Source organism: Apostichopus japonicus, chromosome 6 (assembly GCF_037975245.1).
Source record: "Apostichopus japonicus isolate 1M-3 chromosome 6, ASM3797524v1, whole genome shotgun sequence".
Lineage (NCBI taxonomy): Eukaryota > Metazoa > Echinodermata > Holothuroidea > Aspidochirotida > Stichopodidae > Apostichopus > Apostichopus japonicus.
In genome coordinates this window covers 54618-74835 of record NC_092566.1, presented here as the reverse complement: position 1 = coordinate 74835, position 20218 = coordinate 54618, and the positions used below count along the sequence as shown (strand labels likewise).

The following is a 20218-nucleotide window of genomic DNA, read 5'->3' as shown; positions in this document are numbered from 1 at the left end:
GAGCTGTTAGAGTCCAGCTCGCTGGTTGTACCAAGTTACCAACTCGACGTTTTGAATCTATTTTTAGCAACGGCTCATATTTTAACCTGCATCTCTGATTGGTTGAATTCAAACTAGTGGGTTGGGGGAACTGTATGCGATTTTTATTAAATGTGTAATTTGTCGGTGGACACTTTTCTCAATATCTGCAATGTCCTTAAATACTCGCCAATTAACGCTTTTGGCAGGGAAAAAACTTGGCTAATATCTTAGTTTGCTGTTTTGTGATTGATATATGTAAAAAATTCGATGGACTTGTCAAAAGAGTGGAAAACGGCGACAAAAAGCAAAATGCTGCTTTAAGATAACCTGTTGACTCTTTAACAGACAAAAAAATTGACAAGGGACAAGTTACCCAACACGACAAGGGTATCAATCTCTAAAGCTGATTTCCCCTTCTGACTGTATTGTATGGAGTACCTTTACAAACTCAATCTCTAAAGCTGATTTCCCTTCTGACTGTATTGTATGGAGTACCTTTACAAACTCAACTGATGTTGACCAAACTATGTTCACTAAAAGCAAAATATGGCAAAGGAAAACTCAGCACTGGGGCACTATTATACCAAGTATGAAGTTCTTTGCAGCTTTACATTTGAAGTTTAAAAATGGACTCAGACATCTCACCTATATTGACTCTTGACGTCTTAGAACTCATCACAGTGAATGTAATTTCCTATATTCAGACTTTGAAATCTGTTAACCTCATGTTACCTTTGACCTCTTGCTATTCAGTTTTACTTTTGGAATTATCCAGTTTAGAATTTTAGACTTTAAAATCTTTTCACCTCACTTGACCTTTGACCTTCATCAATAACAGAAGCAGCTGCGAACTTACTAAGGGGCACAAACATACCAAGTATGCTATTCATCAAAGCTACAATTATTCAGTTAGCTTGAAAACCTGAGGCTTGGGTCAGCCCTTGAGTAGAGGTTTATTGCTACTCAGTAGACTAGTAAAGATACTGAAAACCTGAGGCTTGGGTCAGCCCTGGAGTAGAGATTTAGTGCTGCTCAGTAGACTAGTAAAGATAATGAGAACCTGAGGCTTGGCTAAGCCCTTGAGTAGAGATTTATTGCTACTCAGTAGACTAGTAAAGATTCTGAAAACCTGAGGCTTGAGTCAGCCCTTGAGTAGAGGTTTAGTACTACTTAGTAGACTAGTAAAGATACTGAGAACCTGAGGCTTGGGTCAGCCCTTCTGTAGAGATTTAGTCAAGGCAATGAAACCCTGAACTACAGATTCAGTGCTAACCCTACTAAGTAGACTAGTAGGGATACTACTGAAAACCTGATGTTTGGCAATCCCTTGAGTTATTCCCAGAGTTTGAGTTGTTAAAGTCAATGTCAACTTGCCAACGAGTATCATATTTGTCAAGTAGTACACTCCATAAAGGAGTTCCATTTTTGCTTCCCAGAAAAAAGTTTGACCTACTGGTAGTAGTATACTAGTGATACCGTAATCAAATTTAGATGAACATGACTCTAACCTCTCAATAACGTCTCTGGTTTCCTGCATGATACGATGAATGGATTCTTGACTTGATGCCAACTTGCAGGATGACTGATTCCCACCCTCTGCTCCCATCATGTACCGACTCAAAGGATGTACCATGTTTCCTGCCAGCAACACTGAAATGACAAAGTCCACCCATATCTATTATTTAAAGTAGAGATGATATATTTGCTGATCCTAACAGTCTTTTGTTGGTCAATTCAAATACATAAAAAGTAAACAATAAAAAAGCAAATGACATGTTAATGTTAAAACTGACATCACTGCAAAAAATTACTTTCATTTTGAAACATATAAACGAGAACATCAATAATGCAGCAGCTTAACACAATGTGCTTAGATGGCATGTAGCTACAATCACCAAAATACTTCAAATATCACTCTTCTTAGAGAATGAGGTAAAATACAAAGCTACAAAGTAAACTTTTCTGGCTCATTTAGTCTGTTCGTTAGATAGTAGCTGAGTGATCTTTGCATCACTGTGACTTTTTCTTTCACTCATGCTTAATGTCAATGGCAGAAACTGCTTGACTAAGTTTATATAGGCACAAGAACTGGTCATCAAAGCTTCTTTATCATGTAGGTCTAAGGTTTTACACTGTCTTGTTGCCTTCCTGATAACTTTGGCTCATTACAAGAGTGTAAGTAACAGAATAAGTTTATGTTCAAATTTTATTAAGCAGTTTCTGCATTTGGTATCTTACAAAATACTATGGCACCTATGTACAAAACCTGCTCTACATCTATTTTTATTATGAATGTCAAAATAAAAACAAAACTGTTAGTAAACTGCTTATCCACTGAAGAGCCTGTTTAAGAGAATGTGACATAAAGGTAAGAGGGCCTAATGTTACGATCCTAGCAGGACCTTCTTCAGAGGCTGAAAGACAAGTTACAAATACATGCACAGAGTACAGACAGGTCAAGGTGCAGGGTGAACACAAAAGAGATAGATGTAAGAGGAATAGTAGACAAGGGATGGAGAGAAGAAAAAAAAACCAACAGGGGGAAGAGGAGAGGTAGGAGATAAACTGTAGAGGGACAAAGAGAGGACTAATGGAAGAGGGTAGGGAGTAAAAGTCAGTTACTCATTAACACAAGTGCAGATAACAGTGAAGAAAATCAAGAAGGAACAAAAGGCTATGTGATTAACATATTGCCTACATAAATTCAATGGTGTAACTATAATCATGGTTTTCAACTTCAAGCTTCTGCTCTACCAATGTGTTTAGTATCATCAGCCATTTTTTCATGTTCATTAATTAAGGTCGACCAGATTAAAGAAACTATATTCGGCTTCAATAATAACCTTACAAGCACCAACATTTGTAGTAATAGTCCCTACTGTGCAGTCAACCTTACTCTGTCACATTGGTTTCACATAGGCATAGCGGTATCAACAAAAAGATAAATAAACTTTGACATAAATCGAAAAATGAACAAATTAATGTAGAAATAATTAGCTCAATTCCAAACATAAACCTGGATGCTGAGAGAGTTCCCAACCATACTTTCTCCAAGGCATCATCTGCTTGCTATCACAGTTCTCCCTTTTTGAAGTGAGTTTCATGCACATCCATTGTCTTTGTTCCTTTTTGAAGTTAGTGTCATGCACATCCATTGTCATTGTCCCTTTTTGAAGTTAGTGTCATGCACATCCATTGTCTTTGTCCCTTTTTGAAGTTAGTGTCATGCACATCCATTGTCTTTGTTCCTTTTTGAAGTTAGTGTCATGCACATCCATTGTCTTTGTCCCTTTTTGAAGTTAGTGTCATGCACATCCATTGTCTTTGTTCCTTTTTGAAGTTAGTGTCATGCACATCCATTGTCTTTGTTCCTTTTTGAAGTTAGTGTCATGCACATCCATTGTCTTTGTCCCTTTTTGAAGTTAGTGTCATGCACATCCATTGTCTTTGTCCCTTTTTGAAGTTAGTGTCATGCACATCCATTGTCTTTGTCCCTTTTTGAAGTTAGTGTCATGCACATCCATTGTCTTTGTTCCTTTTTGAAGTTAATGTCATGCACATCCATTGTCTTTGTTCCTTTTTGAAGTTAGTGTCATGCACATCCATTGTCTTTGTTCCTTTTTGAAGTTAGTGTCATGCACATCCATTGTCTTTGTTCCTTTTTGAAGTTAGTGTCATGCACATCCATTGTCTTTGTCCCTTTTTGAAGTTAGTGTCATGCACATCCATTGTCTTTGTTCCTTTTTGAAGTTAATGTCATGCACATCCATTGTCTTTGTTCCTTTTTGAAGTTAGTGTCATGCACATCCATTGTCTTTGTTCCTTTTTGAAGTTAGTGTCATGCACATCCATTGTCTTTGTTCCGTTTTGAAGTTAGTGTCATGCACATCCATTGTCTTTGTTCCTTTTTGAAGTTAGTGTCATGCACATCCATTGTCTTTGTCCCTTTTTGAAGTTAGTGTCATGCACATCCATTGTCTTTGTTCCTTTTTTAAGTTAATGTCATGCACATCCATTGTCTTTGTTCCTTTTTGAAGTTAGTGTCATGCACATCCATTGTCTTTGTTCCTTTTTGAAGTTAGTGTCATGCACATCCATTGTCTTTGTTCCTTTTTGAAGTTAGTGTCATGCACATCCATTGTCTTTGTCCCTTTTTGAAGTTAGTGTCATGCACATCCATTGTCTTTGTTCCTTTTTGAAGTTAGTGTCATGCACATCCATTGTCTTTGTTCCTTTTTGAAGTTAGTGTCATGCACATCCATTGTCTTTGTTCCTTTTTGAAGTTAGTGTCATGCACATCCATTGTCTTTGTTCCTTTTTGAAGTTAGTGTCATGCACATCCATTGTCTTTGTTGCTTTTTGAAGTTAGTGTCATCCATTGTCTTTGTTCTTTTTTGAAGTTAGTGTCATGCACATCCATTGTCTTTGTTATGTGTTTTTGCTGCAACAGCGACCGCATTCTTTGCTTAGAGCAAACTGCCAAGAATTCAATCCTGATGGTTTGCAGTTTAACTGATACGCTTTGTCAGCTTTTCTAGAAACCAACATTATGCATTTTTGGATGCTTTCAACTCCGACGGTTTTGACAATTCCGATGAACTACTACTACTTTAAATACAAATACATTGCTGACGGTGTGTCAGTTGAGGTAACTCTGTGTTTTGTCATTTAATTTCCAAAGGCATGCTCTTCAACTTCTAAATATCACGATAATCTGCTATGATTACAAAATTATAATGGTTTACAATGTCATCAAAAAGCATTTGGAATTGAGTTTCTCCATGTGACAAATAATATTGTCTTCATGTGGCAAGGAAAACACCATCATTCACATTTAAAAACAAGTTATAAGAGTAACTGCTGTTTGATGTGGAAAATCAGAGATTTGAAGTAATTTGTGTAAGATAACAATCAAAGTGATCATACCATCATTATCTGAACTCAAGACCTCAACTTGTCCACGAAGTTTAGTCAGGCAATCCTCCATATCCTGTAACTTCATACTATCTTGTAGAGAGAGTCTGTAATGAAACATAAAGTTCATAAAATCTTGTGGAGAGAGTGGTACGAAACATAAAACATCATACTGTCTTGTAGAGAGAGTCTGTAATGAAACATAAAAGTTCATACTGTCTTGTAAAGAGAGTCTGTAACGAAACATAAAACATCATACTGTCTTGTAGAGAGAGTCTGTAATGAAACATAAAACTTCAAACTGTCTTGTAAAGAGTGTGTAACGAAACATAAAACATCATACTGTCTTGTAGAGAGTCTGTAATGAACATAAATCTTCATTATCTTGTAGAGAGTCTGTTACAAAACATACAACATCATACTGTCATGTAGAGAGTCTGTAACGATCATAAAACATCATACTGTCTTGTAGAGAGAGTCTGTAATGAAACATAAACTTTAAAACTATCTTGTAGAGAGTCTTTTACGAAACATAAAACATCATACTGTCTCGTAGAGAGGGTCTGTAATGAATTATAAAACTTCATTATATCTTGTAGAGAGAGTCTGACACAAACCTTCATACTGTCTTGTAGGGAGAGTCTGTGACAAAACAAAAATCTTCATACTATCTTGTAAAGAGAGTCTGTCACTAAACATAAAACTTCTTTATTTCTTGGAGAGAGTGTCTGTAACAAAACATACAACTTCATACTATCTTGTAGAGAGAGTCTGATAGATGTTAAATATTTGAAAGGCATCAACAAATGACAGCCTGTACCACAGAAGCACCATTCAAATTTTCCAGTCTTGGATAATGAAAGTTTTAGTGAAAATTGTTCCATACTTACTTCCCCAAGACATTTTCAACAGCTTCTGTAACTGTTTTTGTGAGGTCAGTTATTCCTGTAGAATATTTAAAGAAAGAATACAAGGAAACCATAACAAGCAGCAGATTTATTTTCTTAACATTTAAAAACTTTTTTTAGGCTATTGCATTATTGTCTCATATTTTTGCTTCGTGTAATTATTTATGTATGCACAACAAATATTTTCTTTCCTGCTTGAAATTATTCATACGGCAGATTGTATTTTCACTTAAAGGTGCAGTGTGGTGCAATCACCCTTTACTTTAAGAATCTTGTTTAATAAAAGATTCTGAAGGTATTTTTGCTACAAGAGTGGCATGGAGTTCATGTATGTTCTGTTTGATCACATAAAAGAAAGTAACCCCTCAGATTTTTTCAGGCCATTAATGCTGCCCTTGCATGTCAAATAGGAATTTAAAAAAAAAGATATATGTAGTATTTGTGTAGCAAATATTAGGAATTTTGTTAGTATAATGAGACAACTGAAATTGACACAAGGAAAAGGAGAGTGATATAGAAAGATATAGAAATAGAAGTTAGCAAACAGAAATAGACTGAACTAGAAATAAAAAGTAGAGAAAAATGAAGAGGGCACTAAACAAACAAAAGTAAAGGGAAAGAAAGAGAACTTCATTGACTTGAGTGTAAACCAGATGGAATTTAAAGGCCGGCAGACATCTAGCCAATCTGCCTCACAGATCAAAGAGAATATGTTCACAACCTAATGCCAAAGTCATCTTGTATAAATCACAGAGAATATGTTCACAACCTAATGCCAAAGTCATCTTGTAAAAATCACAGAGAATATTCACAACCTAATACCAAAGTCATTTGTATAAATCACAGAGAATATGTTCACAACCTAATGCCAAAGTCATCTTGTATAAATCACAGATAATATGTTCACAACCTAATGCCAAAGTCATCTACAGTAGTATAAATCACAGAGAATATGTTCACAACCTAATGCCAAAGTCATCTTGTATAAATCACAGAGAATATGCTCACAACCTAATGCCAAAGTCATCTTGTATAAATCACAGAGAATATGTTCACAACCTAATGCCAAAGTCATCTAGTATAAATCACAGAGAATATGTTCACAACCTAATGCCAGAGTCATCTTGTATAAATAACAGAGAATATGTTCACAACCTATTGCCAAAGTCATCTACAGTAGTATAAATCACAGAGAATATGTTCACAACCTAATGCCAAAGTCATCTAGTATAAATCACAGAGAATATGTTCACAACCTAATGCCAAAGTCATCTTGTATAAATCACAGAGAATATGTTCACAACCTATTGCCAAAGTCATCTTGTATAAATCACAGAGAATATGTTCACAACCTAATGCCAAAGTCATCTTGTATAAATCACAGAGAATATGTTCACAACCTAATGCCAAAGTCATCTTGTATAAATCACAGATAATATGTTCACAACCTAATGCCAAAGTCATCTTGTATAAATAACAGAGAATATGTTCACAACCTAATGCCAGAGTCATCTTGTATAAATAACAGAGAATATGTTCACAACCTAATGCCAAAGTCATCTACAGTAGTATAAATCACAGAGAATATGTTCACAACCTAATGCCAAAGTCATCTAGTATAAATCACAGAGAATATGTTCACAACCTAATGCCAAAGCCATCTTGTATAAATCACAGATAATATGTTCACAACCTAATGCCAAAGTCATCTACAGTAGTATAAATAACAGAGAATATGTTCACAACCGAATGCCAAAGTCATCTTGTATAAATCACAGAGAATATGTTCACAACCTAATGCCAAAGTCATCTTGTATAAATCACAGAGAATATGTTCACAACCTAATGCCAAAGTCATCTTGTATAAATCACAGAGAATATGTTCACAACCTAATGCCAAAGTCATCTTGTATAAATAACAGAAATATGTTCATAACCTAATGCCAAAGTCATCTTGTATAAATCGCAGAGAATATTCACAACCTAATGCCAAAGTCATCTTGTATAAATAACAGAGAATATGTTCACAACCTAATGCCAAAGTCATCTAGTATAAATCACAGAGAATATGTTCACAACCTAATGCCAAAGCCATCTTGTAAAAATAACAGAGAATATGTTCACAACCTATTGCCAAAGTCATCTACAGTAGTATAAATCACAGAGAATATGTTCACAACCTAATGCCAAAGTCATCTAGTATAAATCACAGAGAATATGTTCACAACCTAATGCCAAAGTCATCTTGTATAAATCACAGAGAATATGTTCACAACCTAATACCAAAGTCATTTGTATAAATCACAGAGAATATGTTCACAACCTAATGCCAAAGTCATCTTGTATAAATCACAGATAATATGTTCACAACCTAATGCCAAAGTCATCTAGTATAAATCACAGAGAATATGTTCACAACCTAATGCCAAAGCCATCTTGTAAAAATAACAGAGAATATGTTCACAACCTATTGCCAAAGTCATCTACAGTAGTATAAATCACAGAGAATATGTTCACAACCTAATGCCAAAGTCATCTAGTATAAATCACAGAGAATATGTTCACAACCTAATGCCAAAGCCATCTTGTAAAAATAACAGAGAATATGTTCACAACCTATTGCCAAAGTCATCTACAGTAGTATAAATCACAGAGAATATGTTCACAACCTAATGCCAAAGTCATCTAGTATAAATCACAGAGAATATGTTCACAACCTAATGCCAAAGTCATCTTGTATAAATCACAGAGAATATGTTCACAACCTAATACCAAAGTCATTTGTATAAATCACAGAGAATATGTTCACAACCTAATGCCAAAGTCATCTTGTATAAATCACAGATAATATGTTCACAACCTAATGCCAAAGTCATCTAGTATAAATCACAGAGAATATGTTCACAACCTAATGCCAAAGTCATCTTGTATAAATCACAGAGAATATGTTCACAACCTAATGCCAAAGTCATCTACAGTAGTATAAATCACAGAGAATATGTTCACAACCTAATGCCAAAGTCATCTTGTATAAATCACAGAGAATATGTTCACAACCTAATGCCAAAGTCATCTTGTATAAATCACAGAGAATATGTTCACAACCTAATGCCAAAGTCATCTTGTATAAATCACAGAGAATATGTTCACAACCTAATGCCAAAGTCATCTTGTATAAATCACAGAGAATATGTTCACAACCTAATGCCAAAGTCATCTTGTATAAATCACAGATAATATGTTCACAACCTAATGCCAAAGTCATCTTCTATAAATAACAGAGAATTTGTTCACAACCTAATGCCAAAGTCATCTTGTATAAATCACAGGTAATATGTGCACAACCTAATGCCAAAGTCATCTTGTATGAATCACAGAGAATATGTTCACAACCTAATGCCAAAGTCATCTTGTATAAATCACAGAGAATATGTTCACAACCTAATGCCAAAGTCATCTTGTAAAAATCACAGAGAATATGTTCACAACCTAATACCAAAGTCATTTGTATAAATCACAGAGAATATGCTCACAACCTAATGCCAAAGTCATCTTGTATAAATCACAGAGAATATGTTCACAACCTAATGCCAAAGTCATCTAGTATAAATCACAGAGAATATGTTCACAACCTAATGCCAGAGTCATCTTGTATAAATAACAGAGAATATGTTCACAACCTATTGCCAAAGTCATCTACAGTAGTATAAATCACAGAGAATATGTTCACAACCTAATGCCAAAGTCATCTACAGTAGTATAAATAACAGAGAATATGTTCACAACCTAATGCCAAAGTCATCTTGTATAAATCACAGATAATATGTTCACAACCTAATGCCAAAGTCATCTAGTATAAATCACAGAGAATATGTTCACAACCTAATGCCAAAGTCATCTTGTATAAATCACAGAGAATATGTTCACAACCTAATGCCAAAGTCATCTTGTATAAATCACAGAGAATATGTTCACAACCTAATGCCAAAGTCATCTTGTATAAATCACAGAGAATATGTTCACAACCTAATGCCAAAGTCATCTTGTATAAATCACAGATAATATGTTCACAACCTAATGCCAAAGTCATCTTGTATAAATAACAGAGAATTTGTTCACAACCTAATGCCAAAGTCATCTTGTATAAATCACAGGTAATATGTGCACAACCTAATGCCAAAGTCATCTTGTATGAATCACAGAGAATATGTTCACAACCTAATGCCAAAGTCATCTTGTATAAATCACAGAGAATATGTTCACAACCTAATGCCAAAGTCATCTTGTAAAAATCACAGAGAATATGTTCACAACCTAATACCAAAGTCATTTGTATAAATCACAGAGAATATGCTCACAACCTAATGCCAAAGTCATCTTGTATAAATCACAGAGAATATGTTCACAACCTAATGCCAAAGTCATCTAGTATAAATCACAGAGAATTTGTTCACAACCTAATGCCAAAGTCATCTTGTATAAATCACAGGTAATATGTGCACAACCTAATGCCAAAGTCATCTTGTATGAATCACAGAGAATATGTTCACAACCTAATGCCAAAGTCATCTTGTATAAATCACAGAGAATATGTTCACAACCTAATGCCAAAGTCATCTTGTAAAAATCACAGAGAATATGTTCACAACCTAATACCAAAGTCATTTGTATAAATCACAGAGAATATGCTCACAACCTAATGCCAAAGTCATCTTGTATAAATCACAGAGAATATGTTCACAACCTAATGCCAAAGTCATCTAGTATAAATCACAGAGAATATGTTCACAACCTAATGCCAGAGTCATCTTGTATAAATAACAGAGAATATGTTCACAACCTATTGCCAAAGTCATCTACAGTAGTATAAATCACAGAGAATATGTTCACAACCTAATGCCAAAGTCATCTAGTATAAATCACAGAGAATATGTTCACAACCTAATGCCAAAGTCATCTTGTATAAATCACAGAGAATATGTTCACAACCTAATGCCAAAGTCATCTTGTATAAATCACAGAGAATATGTTCACAACCTAATGCCAAAGTCATCTTGTATAAATCACAGAGAATATGTTCACAACCTAATGCCAAAGTCATCTTGTATAAATCACAGATAATATGTTCACAACCTAATGCCAAAGTCATCTTGTATAAATAACAGAGAATATGTTCACAACCTAATGCCAGAGTCATATTGTATAAATAACAGAGAATATGTTCACAACCTAATGCCAAAGTCATCTACAGTAGTATAAATCACAGAGAATATGTTCACAACCTAATGCCAAAGTCATCTAGTATAAATCACAGAGAATATGTTCACAACCTAATGCCAAAGTCATCTTGTATAAATCACAGAGAATATGTTCACAACCTAATGCCAAAGTCATCTTGTATAAATCACAGAGAATATGTTCACAACCTAATGCCAAAGTCATCTTGTATAAATCACAGAGAATATGTTCACAACCTAATGCCAAAGTCATCTTGTATAAATAACAGAGAATATGTTCACAACCTAATGCCAAAGTCATCTTGTATAAATAACAGAGAATATGTTCACAACCTAATGCCAAAGTCATCTTGTATAAATCACAGATAATATGTTCACAACCTAATGCCAAAGTCATCTTGTATAAATAACAGAGAATATGTTCACAACCTAATGCCAAAGTCATCTTGTATAAATAACAGAGAATATGTTCACAACCTAATGCCAAAGTCATCTTGTATAAATCACAGATAATATGTTCACAACCTAATGCCAAAGTCATCTTGTATAAATCACAGATAATATGACAATACATTAACCATTACCAAATCGGAATTCCTGTGAAGTTGCAGATGGAAACATATTGCTCTTCCTCCCCAAGTTTGCTTGTGTACTCATTAAGCCAGTTCTACTGCAGACTGTCTTGCTACATGCAGTTACAATAACTGCAGCCCCAAAGACTTCAGCTATAAGAATTTCATTTTAATCCTTCTCATCATTTTGGCAAATAATGTTATGTCGACAGATTTTCTGCTCTTGTCAGTGGGTCTGCTTGACTTTTCAACGTTCTCAGTAATGTTGGCTGTATTTTTATAGGGACAATCTTTGGCCCAGTGAAAGATAGATTGGCAGTTCGCACATTTTGTTTTTTCCACATCGATTTAAGGGATACCAGGAATACTGTCCTGTGAATATCCATCTGTGGCAGGTTTAGCAGTATGATACCTAGATCTATCTCTACCTGGCCAGTACCAATGCTTTTGGTACTCTGAGACAAGCACCTCCTCAGTTAAGTCTTGTTTGATGGGCCTAATGTTAAGCCTATCAATGTTAGACAAGTCAGATGGCCTAAGAGGGGTAGATCATGTCTAGGCCGAAGCCTTTTCCTGTTTGTTTGTTGTGTTGATCCCCAAAAATTCTTTTAAGGGCAGAATTCATTGTCTCAAAATTTGATGTCAATGCATGTGATAAGGGCCATTTGGCAATCCCGTTTGTCCAAGTTGGCCTTTTTGAGCAATCTTAATGCCAAAACAAATCAGGCAATTTCACATGATGCATTACCATTAGCAACTCAAATTTAGCGATGTAGTCAGAAATTGGAATGGGCTCACTCTGACAGTAAGCGTCAAAGGTCTTGTAGGCTTCGTGGGCGCTGTCAATGGAATCTTTCTTGAATATCACGTCAAGTCTTCTAGTAGCTTCCCAAACCATCTTCGGAATTTCGATTTTCCATTGGTACCTTCAATTCAGTATCCGGTGCCTTTCCAGTTAGGCTTAGTGTTATTGCCAATAGCTTGTTTGTTTGGTCAAACGTGGCAGAAATTTGTCGGATTGAGCCATTGTCCTTGTTTATTGAAACCTCCCTCTGCTACCATGAAACTTTGGTCTTACTTTTTTTTAATCTTCCTTACGCACGTGTGCTCTTCACAAAACAAAACAAGATGGCACCTTCACAAGATGGCTCCTCACTCCATGGAATGCCAAAATTAAAGGTTAACAGTCACCTCATGTGACCTTGACTGCTACCAATTTCTATAGGGTTCATTCACTCACCAAGTTGGGTCTACACAGCAAGCATGAAATTCAAGAAAGATATCATGTTTACAAGACTTTCAGACTTTGACCTACTGTAAATGTTGACCACAAGTGACTTTTGACCTCCACTAATTTTCAATAGGGTTCTTGTACTCAGCAAGCTGGATCTGCATACTAAGTATGAAGTTCGACAAAGATTTACTTTTCACGTTATCGAGTTTACAAAGTTTTCAGACTCTGATAACTTTGACTTCAAATGACCTTTGACCACAGAAAAGGAATAGGGTTCTTGTACTCAATAAGATGGATCCATAATAAACCAATGATATTTTTTCATTTACTGTGTTTACAAGCAAGTGTCGCAAACATGCTATCACCATCGCATAGATTTTGCCTCCAGCAAGGAATAAAAAATGGAAGACATAACTTAAAAAATAGTCTATATATAGAGAAACCACAATTTCTATGTAGTGTGGGTAGCGCTGGGCCCGTCCGCCCGGCACTCTTTCCTGCCACTATGACTAAAAGCAACACACGCCAACCTGCTATGGCATTCCATTGCTGCCACACAGTGTACCACTAGCCTTACTTGCTCTACTCGCAATATCAATTATTAAGAGAAAGTCAATAGTGCGCCTACCACTAAACCGTGCTTGCTACGACCCTGATACCAAGCACAATACTAAAAAGCTTTTCTTAGATATCTGTTGTGTTTCAAGCAAATTTGAGTTTGTTTTCATTTAACCTTGTTCTCCACCAAGAATGAGATTCTTTTAATTAGCGAGTGTTATGTACAAACTTAGTTGAACCAAACTATACTATATGAGTACTTACAAGCTAAGGTATCACATTCCAATATGCCTTTATAAAATAAACAAACTCTCAGTTAACACCACAAAGATTTCTACAGCTCAAGAAATCAAGATGAAACAATCAATTATAAACAAACCATCTAATAAGAGGTACTGTACTTTACTAAGGTACTCCTGTTGAACATCTGGGGCAGCTTGCAACGAAAATGATTTCTGCAAAAGAAAAAAAGAAAAAACTTTGTATCTGAAAAGAACTCTATCAGATCTAAAATGATGGTGTATAAGAATTAGGGAGAGACCGCAGATTAAGCAAAACTAATAGTCATGTTTACATTGAAACAATACATTTCCTTTTCAAGGTAACACTCTTAGCAGAGACAGATAGAAATCACAGCTTGATTGGTGCTAGGCTATTTGATTACATGTATATAATATTGGCAATAAAAGAATGAAAGCAAATGAGTAGAGATGCTAGTACTGCATGGCTATTATCCAGTGCATAACAACAATTTATGTCTATATTATTTTCTAAGAGAGATAATCCCTTGCTTGAAGTTGCTTAATAAAATTGCTGGAAATTGTCTGCATCTTCAGGTTAAACTGTAACCTCATAGCATTTTGTATGGTGAAGATATGAATTTTGTGGTATTTTTTTAATGCATCTGGCAACAACAGCTTGAATAATGTTAGTATGGCTGTTCAGCTGAAAATGTTTTTTTTCTTTACAATTGTTGACAAACTTCTTCAAGCAGAAAATATCTTTCTAGAAATTGAAGAAAATCTAAATAATGCAACTCATGACAGCTCAGTGAACATTCCAAATGTACAACAGGATTATTATAAGAGAGTAAAGCTTTTGAAGAACATAAATTTCTTATTATACCATTACAGACAACCTACTGTGTCCTCCCCTCCCCAAAGTATATTCAAGGGATTAGCCAATAAAAATAGGATACATCAATTAACCATATCTTGAGTTAGGGAAAAGGTATTTTTTCAAACTGAGTAATCATTTTGAACAGATTTTCCAAGCTTTGACCAAGCTGTAATGGCTGCACCAGAAACTTAAAAGGGATGGGTGTGTGGCAAGCAGTTTGGGTGTGCAAAAACGCAACTGTATAAAGTGCACAGCACAGGTAAATTTAAGTGACTGTACGGGAACATGTGCTACCCTCCCGCCCCCCCCCCCATTCATGCTTCCTTAGTGATCCAATTTTTAACTTGCTTTCATTTTTAATTTAATTTAAAATTCCTACGGAATTTATTTCAAAGCCCTGGTGGAGTTCAGGGATTTTGTCAGACAGCAAAATTGCAATATTAAGCTTACAAATTTGTCAGACTTTGACATCTGGTGACATCAAATTACCTTTCACCTCTGTGAAAACTTATGTGGTTCTTGTACTCAACAAGGTGCATCCACATACCAAGTATGAAGTTCAACTGCAATGAATTTATTAGTTATAGAGTAGTGTTGCAGCGAAAATACAAACATCGTCCAAAAATATTGTTATGAAATTTAGCGTACAATATCGTTTGCAAATGCCCCAAAACTATATCACGATAATTGAACATTTCTGACATTTAATGTTCAATGATTATGGATAGAAGCAATTGTATAATTGTTCAGGTTTTATGATATTTTTTAAATGAATGATCAAATTCCCCACCAAATTCATATACATGTGTGCTAGCAATTGATTTGAAAAACACTAGCTATAGATCCTTCCCACAACTTCTGTTGTATGATTGTTTGACCAACTACGTTCAACACTTCGGCTGTATGTTTTATAAAAGTTGCAATCGAACTAAGTCACAAACTTGTTGACAGAATGTTAAATGATGACATTGTGTGATGAAAAAATAATAATTTCATGTAGAAAAGACATGAGCGTATACATCCTAACTACGAATTTTAACTACCCCTTGTGTTTATTACAATCAAAACAAAAACATTTTCTTCAAAAATTATCTTAAAAAATCTGGTAAATTTGGGAACTTATATGTTTATGAGAATTATACCTCTGTTAATGGGACTGCCCCGATCTGTTGCAACACTCAAATCAAGCACACACACACATGCAGACTTACCTGTCTACAGCAAGTAACACAAGAGTAGTATCTGGGTAGGTTGAAGTTTTGAGTTTGAAGTAGAATCAAGTATTTACCTGATTGTTGTCGTCTATACATGAATCAATATACATGTATCCGCCAAGGACATTTAATTGCACTCGCAGAAATGCTGCTAGCATGGTAGTACTGTAAACAGTAACAAGGGTTCTTGTGAAACCTGCCAGGGAAGAATGTATACTAAGCAAAAGTAAAGATGACAATTGACTTCAATTTCTACCCCAACAAAGTATCTCATTTTGGTCACCTCCTAATATCATATGATGTTTGAGCTCTACCAATCAAGCTTCTTGGCTTTTATTAGAGGCATCATATATGACGATATGCCTGGGTGGATAGATACAGAATACAACATCTTCTGCAAATTTTCAGAAACAAGAGTGATCTTCTAAATGGTTAGTAAAAATGTGTATTGAGGGAAATGCTTGCATGCAGTAGTGTTAGAGTATGTAATAAACTCACTATATATCAGGGAAACCTGCCTCTTGGGTACTCCATTTTATAGGGTTTCAGGTTTTCACATGAGTGCCCTTTGACCAAACAAGATGTACTGTACTGTACCTTTGTATCTCATTCAAACATTTACCCATGGATGCATAAATACTAACTATTTCCATGTTGAATAGACAGAGAACTTTACAGATTGTCATATTATGACGTACAGTACTGCACATGACAAAGTTCTGTAAATGATATTGGACACCAACCACAAATAATAGGGCAACTAAATTTGGAAGTTTAACATCTGTCAACATTCATCCTCTTGAGATACACTGCATGAAATGGTCTAAAACTCTGAAGTTTGGCCTTCTTGCAAATAATATCCTGGATCAACAAATTTGATCCAAAAATATGCTTCTTTACATAGAACGATGTGATTTAGAATTAATCTTGTGATAAAATGAAAATGTGTTTTGAGCCGTAGATATAGAAGCAGGATATGATGAACACATGATGTACTTACTCATAATTTTCAGTTCACTCCACAGATCAAGTTTGTTCTCTGGCCTGAAAAAGGAACAGGTACAGTATGACCATACATACCTACAGTATCTTAAAAGAACAATCAAATTTATGTACAGAAAACATACTTTGGAGTATGTGAGTAATGTCACCATCTCACCGCACATGCAATTTCCTTAATTACTTCATGGCAGTCATACTGATCTGAAATAAGGGTGGTCAGTGACCAATTTAATGCTAGTTAGAGCACACTATCTAATGAAACTTTACATTCACAATGATAACAAATCTTCACAATGTATGTGCCCCCTCCAACCCTTCCACACACACCCATGCTTCAATATGAACTCTGTTGCATCTAATAAAATGATATGCCTAAGGAATTTTGACAGTTTAAAACTATACCTGGACTTTATTTCTTTCACAAGGCTCTCTGAATCTACCAATTTTGTGATAGTTTCCCTTAGTTTTGGTAGCATTGACAGAACTGTTGTGTTGCATGTTCTTTGGTTACAGTCAAAGTGATGTTGTCTTTTTGCATTGGCCAAACACTCCGCTGCCTCTAATTCTTTCCATTCAGCAAGTTTCCATCCTGCAGACTTCCACAACAAATAGGTCCCTGAAAGAAAGATGGAAGCCACAAAGTAAGAGGTTAACCAACTTGCATAATCATGAAGATGCCTGACATAGAAAACAAGATGGGCACTATGGTCCGTTGCTTAGTGGAATATTAAAGTGTTATATGTCATCACCCAATATTAGTGTTTACACGGGTCCAAAAATCAGGAACCCGGTACCCGAGAGCCGTTACCCGTTGGGTCTCTGGGTACCCGGGAAAAAATTGTTTACCCTTTTGAATCGCAATTTTTAAGAAATTACTATTGGATGCTATAATAAAGGAATTATATTCTCCACTGACAACGTTTTCATGTTCAAATATGTAGGTTGAAGATAAGGTATTTACCTTCCTCAATAATTTCTATTTGCTTTTATTTCTTTCATTAAGTTGTTAATAACTTCATATAACTAACATTAGTATTAACATCGTACTGCCGCCGATGCTTATGCTTGCTCTCCACCTCTATTGGATCAGACCATATAAATACCCAATTTAGCTCTTAAACAGTTTTCACTACTTCTATCTATGATGCAGGCCCAGCGTTCGCATTAGCAAGTCAATGGCAATAAATTGGTTGCCAACTTGCCACTTTGTTTAATCTTTACCTCTTGCGCATCGCACTTTTGTGCTATATTATGGCATATGTCACAACATGTCACTGGCCAAGCTGTTGTTTGTCAAAACTCTGGAATTGTATAGGTATTGACCGCTGATTGAACATAAAATATGGAGACTTTTCGATAAACTTAAAATGCAACCATTTTGCATGAATGTAACCCTTAACCCATTCCAAATACATTGTTGTAATTAACTTTACCAATTACGGACGTTAAATACACGTGTGTTAAAAGGGAAGAAAAGTTAGCCTTTTTGGAAACTATTTCAGACATTCCTGAAACATTCCTGAGACAAAAGGTGATTGTTGGTATACCGCAATCACAACAATGCTTTGTTCATCAGTTAGTGTGCAAAGTTGTATACTCGAACAGGAAGGAGATGCAAAAAACATCAACAATATAATCCTTTTCCCCCGAAATGCCACAATCTGTGTAGTTGGAGGTTGCAGTAATATCTCAGCCAATAAAAGCATCAGCTGTTTTAGCTTTCCAAGTGGAAGAACTAATGTAAAATGTTGTAGACTTTGGATAAATGTTGTGAGCACACGTAAAGATTTTACAGCACATGTAGTGTCTCATGCAGAAAATGTGAAAGTATCCTCAGTGTGTTTGCTACTCACTCCTTAGTCACCCGGGTGTCCTTACATGTAACATTATTACTAGTGTTCAACCGATAATCGGTTAGACAATCGGCATCGGGCCGATTATCAGACAATCGGTAAATAATCGGCATCGGCAAAATCTATTGCGCTACCGATTATTTGGAACCGATTATTACGTTCCACATAAAGGATTGTATTTTTCCGCGCTTTTGATACACCAGAACCACAACGGGAGAAAATTTTTGATCATTCGGTTCAATGCTATTTATAGCCGGGGAAGGTGTGCTAATCTACTGTGTAACGGTATCGTAGGTCCCTCGAGCGAGTTTGCACAAATGCTGTTCGATACACTATCCAGTTTTGGCAGTTAACATCATGCAGTATAAAGTATACACGCCATAAACTTAGGGGGACGACGTATTTTTTTTACTTCGCTTGTTGCATCTAACAAAACCACCTGTCATCATTTAAAACGATTGATAAGAAAGATCAATTGTCTATACTTAATATAAGCACCAAATCAATGTACTTATTAACCACTTTGGCCGTTTCACCGTAGGTAAAAACTGGAAAGTGAAAACAATAACATTAGGCTTTGTTCATTGTGAGTTCTACGTACATTAGGCTAGTCTGGCTGAAGAACGGTTGAGCTTCAGAACTGTTAAGTTTGAAAATGCGCCCAAGATTTTACAAACGGCATAAAATGATGAAATTAAGGCTCCAAATACTCCTAAAATCCCTAAACACGTTTGGCGAAAGTCCTCAGTAGTTCTACTGCATTAAAGTATTTTGTGATTAGGCAAACATTCTTACGCATATTTTTTGCGAAAAACCCGAAGCAACTTTTTTCCCCATGCAGCGTGTACCATACGTGCTAACAGTAACTAAACTCCTTACTGCAACCGACTAAAAGCAAGTCTGATTTCCAGTGACACGCCGCGACAGAGTCAATGGGATTTTAGTGTGTGATTTCTCCCACATGTAGTTAAGTCAATGGAGAAGCGCCATTGACTTACTGTGTATGATCGTTTGAAACAACGTTCGTTCGATCGTTTACCGTTTTTAAGTTTTACCGCGCAGATGGTAATCATTGAAAACTTGAAGCAAACGTTCGGGGTTGTTTTATTTTTCAAAATAATAAACTGTTTGCAAACTGCTTATCCACTAAAGAGCCTGTGTAAGAATATGTTATAAGTAATGTGGCGTTACATTTCGATCCTGCTAGGATCGAAACGTCAGGCCAACTTACTCTTAGGTCTACACATTATTTTTCATATCAGATTATATATTTCGATATCAGCTAACGAAATAACGAATATTTTATTTACGTGAGATATACTTTTTTCTTTATTTACGTTGGAGTTGCAACAGTGATAATAGTTTTAATAGCAGTTGTAAAAGCTGTCCCTTTTTCGTTTTTCATTTCGTAGCCAATGGCTACTATTTTCACCCAGTCTGTAGTCTGTACAGTACTGTGTTGTGGCGGGATTGCTAAATATTGCGACTCCTCGTTATAATCGTACATCGCCCTATGTATGTATTACAGTGTTCTTTACTTGCTCCATTAATCTTAACTGTGAAAAGTTAAGTCGTTCATTTACCAT

At 35.6% G+C, this 20218-nt stretch overlaps 1 protein-coding gene and 1 long non-coding RNA gene across 4 annotated transcripts in view; both read right to left on the bottom strand.

Annotated features, from left to right (window-relative positions):
• The window catches only part of LOC139968554 (peroxisomal biogenesis factor 3-like), a 35427-nt gene that overhangs the window by 9579 nt on the left and 5630 nt on the right, over positions 1 to 20218 (bottom strand). For all 3 annotated transcript variants that reach the window (XM_071972632.1, XM_071972633.1, XM_071972631.1), the window contains exons 2-8: positions 17182 to 17395; positions 16778 to 16821; positions 15852 to 15973; positions 13824 to 13899; positions 5826 to 5880; positions 4948 to 5042; positions 1530 to 1671 (exon numbers count right to left, since the gene is read on the bottom strand). In XM_071972632.1, the coding sequence (XP_071828733.1) occupies positions 1530 to 1671; positions 4948 to 5042; positions 5826 to 5880; positions 13824 to 13899; positions 15852 to 15973; positions 16778 to 16821; positions 17182 to 17255 (608 nt within the window). In that variant the 5' untranslated portion in view covers positions 17256 to 17395. The remainder of the gene's footprint in view (positions 1 to 1529; positions 1672 to 4947; positions 5043 to 5825; positions 5881 to 13823; positions 13900 to 15851; positions 15974 to 16777; positions 16822 to 17181; positions 17396 to 20218) is intronic.
• On the bottom strand, positions 7590 to 10826 carry LOC139968555 (uncharacterized). Its single transcript, XR_011793495.1, has 3 exons — positions 9678 to 10826; positions 9285 to 9576; positions 7590 to 9092 (listed from the first exon to the last, which is right to left on the bottom strand). It is a non-coding gene; the product is annotated as an uncharacterized lncRNA (long non-coding RNA).